We start from the raw sequence: 10,398 nt of genomic DNA on the forward strand, positions 1-10,398 counted from the left end.
TCCCTCGTAGAGGAGGGTAGCTTGAGGGAGAAGGAAAGGGGGGAGTGGGAGTAGGGAAAGGAGTTGGTGTGCTGTCTACGTGGCAGGACGGAACGGGGGGGGGGATAGCTGGCGCTTGGCGGTTAGGTTAGCCCGCTGCCCACGGCATGTGACGGTCGTTATGGCGTGGAGGCGTGGGTTTGAAGTTTAAATATGAAAGCCACCCCCCTTCCCCCATCCAGGGTTGCGGGCGTGGGTTGCGACCACTGGGAAACGCGTGCTTTCTACCCCCAGCAAGCAGCTACAGAACGGATAGAGAGAGAGAGAGAGAGAGAGAGAGGGCGATTGGAACACTGGTTCATTTTTTTGCTGTAGCCTTGGAGATCTCGTCCCCCTTCTGTTTCGTTTATATAAGAGAGAGAGAGAGAGAGAGAGAGAGAGAGAGAGAGAGAGAGAGAGTTTAAATTAGAGGCGAGAGAAGAAGGGGGAAAAGGAGATGGAATGGCCGGCGTGTTTGGATGAGTTCCGCAGTCGGATGAATACTCCCAGGTCGGTATCCCTGCTCTCTCTCTCTCTCTCTCGCTCGCTCGCTCTGTGTCTTTCTCAGAGTCTGCTCTTATGGGCTCCTTCAGATCTGTTATTATTTCCGAACTGGTTTGTCTTCATTTCAGAACTATCTGTGTCTTTTAATTCATGTTTTGGAGTCCTTTTTTTTTTTATACTTAATTTGCTCTTCTTCCTCGTCTGCTAAATTTGATACTTGAAAATAATTCATTTTTAACTTCGTTTTTCGAACTGCTTCATTGTTTTCAAACTCCTCTGTTTTCTTCTCTTTGATGAATTGCTTCATTCCCACTCATAATGATATTTTTGACTGTTTCTGCGTCAAATCTCAGACTGCGTCCCACTTTCCAGTCTTCCTCCGATTTTTTTTCCACACGCCTACCGCCTATTTCGTTTACTTTCACTCCCTATGTTCTTTGCTTGTAGATCTGGAACGCTCTCTCGCTTTCTCTTTCTCTTGACTCACTCGTCCTCTTGGTTGCTTGCAGAGTCGTTATCGACAATGCCGTGTGTCCCACCGCAACGCTGGTCAAGTTGGACAGCGCCCGGAAGCACGGCGTCCTCCTTGAGGCGGTCCAGGTCCTCAGTGACCTCGACCTCTCCATCAACAAGGGCTACATCTCCTCCGACGGCCGGTGGTTCATGGACGTCTTCCACGTCACCGACCACCTCGGCCGCAAGCTCGCCGACGACTCCGTCATTTCCTACATCGAGCACTCCCTCTCCCCCTGCGCCGCTCCCCGCTCCGCCGCTACCGCCCTCGACGGCCTTACTGCCCTCGAGCTCACTGGCACCGACCGGCCCGGCCTCCTCTCCGAGGTCTTCGCCGTCCTCGCCGACCTTTGCTGCGCCGTCGTCGAGGCCAAGGTCTGGACCCACAACGGCCGGATCGCCGCCCTCATCTTCGTCCGGGACGAGGATTCCGGCTCCCCGATCGACGACCCCCACCGGATCCGCCGTGTCGAGGCCCGCCTCCGACACGTCCTCAAGGGCGACCACGACGTCCGCGGTGCCAAGACCGCCGCCGTGCCCTCGCCGTCGCTCACTCACTCCGACCGCCGCCTCCACCAACTTATGTTCGCCGACCGCGACTACGAGCGGGTCTCCTCCGCCGAGACCGCCTCATCGTCATCATCGCAGCCGTCCGTTTCGGTCCAAAACTGGATCGAGCGCGGGTACTCGATCGTCAATATCCAGTGCGGGGATCGCCCCAAGCTCCTCTTCGACATCGTGTGCACCCTCACCGACATGGACTACGTCGTGTTCCACGGCACCATTGACACCAATGCCGATCGAGCACATCAGGTAAATTCTTTGGATTCTCCCCCACTTTTAGTTTAAATTTCGACTTTATTCGGAGATTTTTGGGGTTTTTTTTTGGAGGGGATTCTATTCGAATCGTGGGTTAATTTTAGGATTTTCTGGTTATTTTTTCCAGGAATTTTACATCAGGCATCTAGATGGGAGCCCAATCAGTTCGGAAGCAGAGCGGCAGCGTGTGATCCAATGCTTGCAAGCTGCCATCGAGCGCAGAGCATCCGAGGTACCTTCCTCCCCATCCTTGGCAATAAATTATCCTCGATTCCCTCCCAAAAAGATAGCCTGATAGGCATCCGATTCTCTAATTCCAGCTACAAACTGACAGTTGATTCCTCTCGTGGGTGAATCTCAGGGATTGAGATTGGAGCTGCACACAGTGGACCGGCGAGGCCTTCTCGCGGACGTGACCCGGACATTCCGGGAGAACGGCCTCTCGGTGACGAGGGCCGACGTCTCGACCAAAGGCCAAATGGCGACGAACGTGTTCTACGTCACCGACGCCGCCGGCCACCCGGCCGATCCCAAGATGATCGACTCAGTGATCGAGAGGATCGGTGTCGAGAGCCTCAAGGTGAACGACGATCGGCCGCGGCCGATCTGCAAGACGAGCCCGGCCGGCCGCCACGAGGCGGCAGCTGGCGGTGGCGCTGCGCTGCTCTACCTGGGAAGCTTAGTGAAGAGGAACCTCTACAACCTGGGTCTCATCAGATCCTGTTCTTAGGAACAAGAAGACTAGAAGTTAGGTTTGTCTGGTTTGGCTTTAGTTTCTACATAAGAAAAAAAGAAATATCTGATGGTTGTTGCACGGAGGAGATCAAATCAGGATCCACTGGGGATGGTGAGAATTTGGGGACCCACACACCATACATTGTTGTAAAAGAGAGAGAGAGAGAGTGTGAAGAAACTTCTAAAAGGCTGCAAGATGTATACAGAAAAACAGAGGAGGCTCGGTTGGGTGGTTGGAAGCTGGCTTGGCTCGTGAGATTGGTAGGTGGTGATGGTGGAATTGATGGTGTCCGGATGGCCGACAGTGGGTCTAAATTTGTTCCTCTGCTACACTTACGTACACAGACTTTGTATGTACATAACGAATTAGTACTAGAAACGTTTGACTGGGTACATTTGCTTGCTCTCTCTCTTTACCTTTGTTTGGTTTCTAGGATTCTTTCTTCTGGTGCTTGAGACGCCAAAACGTGGCTGTCTGTACCTGGTCTCGGAAGAAGACCTCAGACTGCAGCTTTCAGACCTATCTCCACCTACTGCTAATTAAAATTTGATCAAAAGTTCTTCAGTAGGCGCAGTAGATCAACGGTGAAAATGACTGTTGTCCTTGTTTTAATGGTACAAAGATCAGGGGAGAAAGGGTCTGGAATTGGACTGTGCTTGTAGATTGCTGTATCGCATCTCTGGCGTCTGTCTGTGGTGCCTTGCTTGTGGTGGATGCATCATATTTCATGGCATGAGGAACTCCTTTGATTTGCAGAAGAAGGAAGGAAAAAAATATGATCAACAAAAAGATAGAAAAATATTTCTATTTGCTGAAGTTTTCACAGATAAAAATAACTTTTTTATGGTAATAAAATTTCTATATTTTATTAAAAAAAACTTATATGAGATATTAAAAAAATTTCAATTTTCACTAGCTAGAAATTGGGATAATTTTTTTTTCCAAAATAATACTTAAGTTTTTAGATAAAATAGAATAATTTTTTTTCTTGTTATTAAAGATATAACATGTATTTTATTTTTTTAAATTAGATTTTTAATCAAACATAAGTTATTTTGAAATTTATCATTTTTTATTGCCAATTTTTTATTATGAACTAAACATGCAAAAATTATTATTTTTAATATAATATAATTAGACATTAGCTTATATATATATATATTATTTATTTAATTATTTTTTTGAACCAAACGAATTCAAATTCAAGAATGCTCCTATTAATGGCAGCTGGGAGAACAGGTGACATAGGATACATTCAGTGCGGTAGTTGATCCGTCAACTAAAATATATAGTTAGGCAATTTATGAGGGCCAATTGTTAACCATTTATAGGAAACCGACGAATCGTACATCAATCTAACCATGAAAATTTTGCATGCACGGAGATAAGGACAGACACTGAAATTAGATAAAAATACGTAATCTTAGTTTGTCCGATAATTGCCTTGTTTAGTACGCATGATCGCAAGTAGGGTCGTATCTTTCGCGGGAAAGGATTTATCTTCTTTCACGCAAATCTATGACTAAATTGCGTAATAATTATTTTGAGATTTGTGTAGGCGGAAAGTAGTTAAAAGAGTGCGAACCCATGATTACTTATTGTACCTTGAATTTTGCTTGGACCGTTGATGTTGCTCATTAATTATGTTTGGTTACAAGTTAATGAGTATCTTAATTTCTAATTGCCGTTCTAGTTGGAATTGGATACCTGGCTAGAAGTCTTGCATCCAAATTCAGCAGATGGTTGGAAGACTTTGATAGATATTGGACAACGCCAGCTCAAGATATTTTTTACCATTGCATAGCTTTATATAGGACTACTGGAGCCCAACTGATATCAGCTAGATACCGATGATATCGGAGGAGCAAATGCTAAGTTACCATGGTTGCACAAAATGGTGGGAAAAAAAATTTGTTCTATAATCATGCTTGAATCCATTGCCCAACCATTGTTCCCCTTCTTTTTATGCCAATAACCTAATAATTCCTGAAGTATCTAGCTTGATATCTATGCTGAGGATCTTCAGAGCCAACCCTAATTTTACAAGTAGACGTTATTTATGTTGTAACAATGTGTTAAACAAATTTAGCCAAACTGCAGCAGTTAACATTTTGATGATATAGGCGAAAAAAATGTTATGCTAAAACTTTCATATTATTTAATGGATCCAAGTATTTAGAGAACGTTCAAGGTTTGTCACTAATACACATAGACCTATTAGTTGGATCTTATCAAACACAATATTCTGAGCACAATCTAGACTCATAAGCTTGTGGGCAGCTACGAATCTAAATATAGATCCATCAAATTCTTGAATCTAGGTATTAGTCTACCAAAACCCTGCTTGACTCCGACTCAACCTCACCCGTTCATATATCATATTAGCATATAGTTTTGATTTTCATAATTCCAATTTGACCCCTGACATGCTAATTTATCTTTATAATATATGGCATTGCTCGTTCTATTCACATTTCTTACAAGATTTAATTAATTATACATTAAGGCTAAATAATAATTTTGAGGCGTATGTGACGAAAGGAATTATGCTTGCCGAATAACAGTTTTTGTTGAATATCTAGATCTGTTCTTAATGCATACTTGACACAACCTAGGCTTGGATCCACCTCATACCTAATCTGGCCAACACTATCCAATCTAGTCTCTCTTGGATCCTATCTAGAATTGGACCCAATTTAATTCCTTGGTTCGGCAGGGCTTGGATGAATATGTGAACCCAAACTCCCAATATGTTGGGATTTGGATCTATTCTAGGAGCCACTTTATCCAACTTGACTTGAACCCATAGCACCAACCTTCCTCCCTTTGTCAGCTAAAAAATCCATCATCAATTTCTTAGTACCAGCAGTAAAAGGTGTCTCCATTAGGTTGCACAAATCTTAAACTCTAAATCCTCAACCCTGCTACACAAATTACAGTGATAGAAGTCATTGAAAGGCAATTTAACGAACTTCTGATTGCAGTCTTGCCACATCATACTAATAAGAACTCTTATCGCTTGTGGAAATTTTGTACTATATATTGACATATTTGGATGACTGTGTAATCTAATCGCCGAGTAAGTCTTGAAATATCCAAAAAAATTAGAATGTGTTTTGTTCATGATTAGAATCAAAATCGGCCTAGATTGGAATGGAAATCAGAATAATTATATTCTTTGATGCGTTTGCTTCGTAACTCAAATCGGAATCGAAATGAAATTTGAATATCATATGAGAGTCGGGATTGGGTTTTAGGAGATTAGGGCATTCCCATTTCCTTATGGAATCAGAATGAGAATGGGACTCCTCCAACCCATAATTACTTAGTAATATTTTTACATTCGACTAACATTCATATTCGTATATATATTCACCAAATAAAATAAATATAGATATCAATAAACTAGCATCCGATCCGATTCGATTTTAACATTAAGAGAGAGATATCAAAAGTTGACTTGCGAGGAGCTCCATGTGGGGAAGCCTATCATCGAAGTGCTTTCTTGGATGGTACCATGCCTTGCCACTGCATAAGGGTGGGATTTCGATTCTGGTTAGTATTAAACCCATGAGGAGTGGAGTATGTATAGAAGTTTATATCAATTCCGGCTTGCCATTAATGAGTGGAGCTAATTCAGTTTGTCGGAGCAAATCCATATATAATTTTATTCTTTTGCTTGCCTTCGTCATGCAATATAGCAGCATAAATGCCATGTAGCTTCACTTCCAAAAGAGAACCTTTAGAGGGGATAGAATGTGAACGGGATGCTCCATGAGGTGAAAGGTGGCGGAGACATCAAGCAGCCTGTGACATGGTTAGGATGGCGTCAAGCATCCACGTATTATATATATAAAATCTCATGCGTAGGCGAAATTCGAATCTCCATCCTTGTCGAATCTCCATTGGGAATCCGTGTGGCAGTGGATCGTGATGCCCAACTTAAAATTGCCATAGTATTTAATTTTTGTTTACTAAGAAGAAAAAAAAACTTATAAATTAAAAATTATTGTTTACACTGCATGCACTATGTGTGATTGTCTATATAGCCAATCATAGAAATTACTGTAAATTTCTATAAACCTCATTCATCAAACATGCATCTCAGGGGACCATTAGAGAAACTGGTGGCTATACGTGGCTATGTACATAGTCATGTTGGTGCACGTAGTATAGGCAATTTTTAGAGCTTGTTTAGAAAACCTAGCAAGATTGAGCTTAATGATAAAATTGAATTGGATGCTGGTGTATCTATATCTAATTTATTTTATTTGATAAATATAGATATTGATATGGATGTAAGTCGGATGCTATTTTAAACGGATATGGATACAAATCGAATATCAAAAGTATGGATATAAATATAAATATAAATCGAATAATTAAACTTTATGACCAAAGAATAAAATATATTACTAAGTAGATGATAAATCAAGTTAATAGTACGTTAATACGATTATTTATTTTCTTTAAAGTTAATGAGTAATATATAAAATTAAGTAGAATTACAAATAGAATCGGATATTTAAATACACATATGATAGTTATTTTTTAATAAATATGGATACAAATACGGATATTAGTTAGATGCACAAATTTCTATTTATAATTGGATGGATTCGGATATAAAAATAGATCATATCTGGTCCATCATAATTAAGTTGGAGGCTTAGTCAATTTTCTTTTGAAGGTCAATTCTTGTTTTGACCTAAATTCTATCTATAGATTTGTTGGACTAAAAGACAAAAAGAATTATGAAGTTTTATTTTCTCCTACAAAATTTAGGTTGGAAGTGAATTGAGTTGAAGTATAATTCATGATCAGAAAATCCAATTGCTGGATTTTCCAAACGGAGTAGAAAAGGTGGCTTGGGTGCCTTGGGGTGAGATCGTGAGAACAGCTGGCTCCCACTCAGAGAGAGCAGAGAAAAATTATTTCAGAAAAGGAGGCGACACATGGAAAGGCGAGAATATCGACGGACGATAGATCACGTGACAGTGACGCCTGACGCGGCACGTTAGGCGCTGAGAACGTGCCTTTTCCGAAACGTTTAAATAATGGTATTATAAAGTATCGGCCACAAACCCCGTTATATTATATATATATATATATATATAATAAAAGATAAAAAGTGAAAATAATTATAATATATTATTTAGCAGCCTATTATAAGATAAATAATAACTGTTATTTTTTACTTGTACTTTTTTTAAAAAATAAAGACTGCTTTTTCTGAACTTTATTTTTTTCATAACCTTGTTTCTGCAAAATAGTTGTACACTTTAAAAAAAAATTAACTTTTATTCATAAAAAAATTAAAAGAAAAACGGTAATAGTTTTTTTTTCTATTATTGTTCTATTATAATAGCTATAATAAATTTAAAATGCTATTTTTGAGGTAAATAATAATTGTTGTAATTGTTGTGACGTTGAACAACAATTTTTGCTGTTGGGGAGAGAGTCACCTACGCGAGGCGGGTTTTGGAAGCGGACTGCATTCTTCTCGAGGATGACTCGGCCGCGGTGGTTTAGTGGATTCGGGGCCAGAATCGTGATGCCGGCTTCAGACCGTTGTTATACGACATTTGTAGGCTCTTAGCTGAGTGTAGTCTGTATGAAGCCACACATGTCTTATATGGAGGCGAAGAGAGGCAAACATGTAAGACATTCATGAAAGTTTTGACTTTGTGTCTCTTAGGAGCATCACAAGATGCCTCAAGATGTAAGAATACAACGACTTTAACTCACTATGTTGCATAATAATTGATCAAATTTACACACAACATTATTGACCAATATAATGGGTATGATGGATATTATTTGGAAAAAAATAGCTAAATTGAGACAATTTGAATCTAAAATAATAACAAATATCATGGTCGATGCTAAATTGAGATTATGTGAATTTGACTAATGGTCATATATAAGTGAACCTTATCCAATAATATGGGCCAAGATCAAATTATCCACTACAACATATAATGAGCAAGAGACGCTGTTTTTGCTTTGGTTTTTGCTGTTCTTTTCTTTTCCTGCGACGTTCCACGTTATTGTTTAGCTTTGCACTACATTGCTTGAAGTCAGCGTAGAGCCACAAGCTATCCATTTAAAGTTGAACTGAAGTTTATTCTCAAGAAGTTGGACTGGATTTGCCTCAAGGTTGTTGCAAGATTTTTCACTTATATAGATGCAAATTTTTAGGGGCTTGACGGCAGTTGAATAACCCCTCAGAGAAGCAGCACGGAGGCTTTGAAACAATTTCTGACCAAATTAAACATGGCATTGCGAAACCTCATCTAGGGCCTTTGCAATTCATTAAGCTAGGTAATTGCCCCATCATTCTACATACCTAGGGATGACAAGTGATCTAATTCGGTTAGGAATTGACCGGCCTAGCCCGTTCAAGCCCGAAGGCTTTTGAATGGGCTCAGGCCAAAAATTTCAAACCTGATGGACTAGGTTGAGCCCGAAAATAGGTTTGTCCAAGCAGTGTCATCACATTTTAATCGACGCGCAGGGCGATTCGCCCGCATCGAACATTCTCCTGGCGGGGCGGAGGCTCAGTGGGGGTTGCTATGCGGGGGTGGGCTTGTCCCTTCCTCCCCCATACCTCTTCTTTTAGCACAAAAAAAAAAAATGAGGCATGCTAGGGCTTGATGATTAAAGCCTGGCCCGTGCTTGACCCGGCATGAATTTTTATATTTTTTATATTATTTGTTTGTATTTTATATATTTGCAGATTTTTTAATTAACAGTTATTATTAATATGTGAAGTTAATAGGGTAATAGATATGCTCTATATTGTTGACAATATTTGATTATTTATATTTAGCATTTTTAGAAATATAGTTAAGCCTTTTTAGTATATTTTTTTTAAAAATAAACAAAGGGTCATGAAGCCAGAGGCTTGGTCCAAATCCCGAAGTTTGAGTAAGGGCTAGACTTAGGCTTGGGAGGTAGGCTCAAAAGCCGGGCCAGGTTGGGCTTGAGTCTAAGTAAATTGTGTTAATGTTTGGGCAAAGCCTATTTTGAGTCTTTGACCCAACCTATGAATAGGTTTAGTTAAGATAAATTATATGTACAGTTACAGCTATAATATCCAAAAATTCTGGTCTTTTATGCATATTTATATACATGCATATATTCTTTCAAAAATCTGAGATTTGTATCATGAAAGCCTAAGATTTATATGGAGGGCCACACAACTTACCCTTATGAACAAACCAAATTAACTAGTCATATTATCAGCAGGAATTAGTCTATCTTGAAACTCATGCATTATAACCAAGATTGTTGTATTTATCGCTTGGTATTGATGTTTGGAAGACTGAAAAGGGCTGAAAGAATAAAACCCAGATATGTCACATTTCAGAAGCTCATGTGATTCATATATATTTGATACACCTCGAAATTGAACACAACTGACATGGAAAACCGATCAATTAGATCTCGCCATGAAGTCTTCACTTAACCGATCAAAGCCCCTCATATGGCTAGCCTAAAAGTGCGCAAAAAGTTCTTCAAATTTCAAAATCTCTCTCTAGCCTGCAACACCTTGGCTACGGCTGCGAGTGGTATCCTCAGTCGCACCAGTGAGATGCGCGAGGCGTGATGCACGAGTGAAATACCCGTGCATAATGTTCGGTTGATCCGCCCATCCGAATCCTTCGGCAACAAGCCTTGACCTTCGCCTATACAAATAAATCTTAGAGGACCCTCCAGGTAAGTGCTCTCGAGCCCTTATACGCTTTTGTGCTGTCGTTCTACTATTCTCACAACATCTTCATTGTTTTCCGTGAATCTGCCTG

General features: G+C 40.4%; 1 protein-coding gene across 3 annotated transcripts; it reads left to right on the plus strand.

The window, feature by feature from the left end:
* The first annotated feature begins 215 nt into the window (after positions 1 to 215).
* On the plus strand, positions 216 to 2,982 carry LOC120104755 (ACT domain-containing protein ACR8-like). Of its 3 annotated transcripts, none has more exons than XM_039116483.3 (4): positions 216 to 528; positions 1,032 to 1,848; positions 1,982 to 2,086; positions 2,216 to 2,982. In XM_039116483.3, the coding sequence occupies exons 1-4, from the start codon at positions 476 to 478 to the stop codon at positions 2,582 to 2,584; spliced, it is 1,344 nt and encodes a 447-aa protein (XP_038972411.1). In that variant the 5' UTR covers positions 216 to 475; the 3' UTR covers positions 2,585 to 2,982. The 3 variants fall into 3 exon arrangements, with proteins under 3 accessions (XP_038972411.1, XP_088573666.1, XP_038972410.1); XM_088717540.2 differs by having other exon boundaries at positions 220 to 633; XM_039116482.3 differs by having other exon boundaries at positions 220 to 528; positions 2,189 to 2,982.
* Positions 2,983 to 10,398: the final 7,416 nt, after the last annotated feature.

This window comes from Phoenix dactylifera, chromosome 3 (assembly GCF_051530095.1).
Source record: "Phoenix dactylifera cultivar Ajwa chromosome 3, Ajwa_hap1_PhDact_Kaust_v1.1, whole genome shotgun sequence".
NCBI lineage: Eukaryota > Viridiplantae > Streptophyta > Magnoliopsida > Arecales > Arecaceae > Phoenix > Phoenix dactylifera.

Bases quoted from the DNA above. Each gene is read 5' to 3' on its own strand.
- LOC120104755 (XM_039116482.3), top strand. From the start codon at position 476: ATGGAATGGCCGGCGTGTTTGGATGAGTTCCGCAGTCGGATGAATACT. The intron at 529-1,031 runs GTCGGTATCCCT...GGTTGCTTGCAG, and splicing joins AGTCGGATGAATACTCCCAG to AGTCGTTATCGACAATGCCG. The intron at 2,087-2,188 runs GTACCTTCCTCC...ACAAACTGACAG, and splicing joins TCGAGCGCAGAGCATCCGAG to TTGATTCCTCTCGTGGGTGA.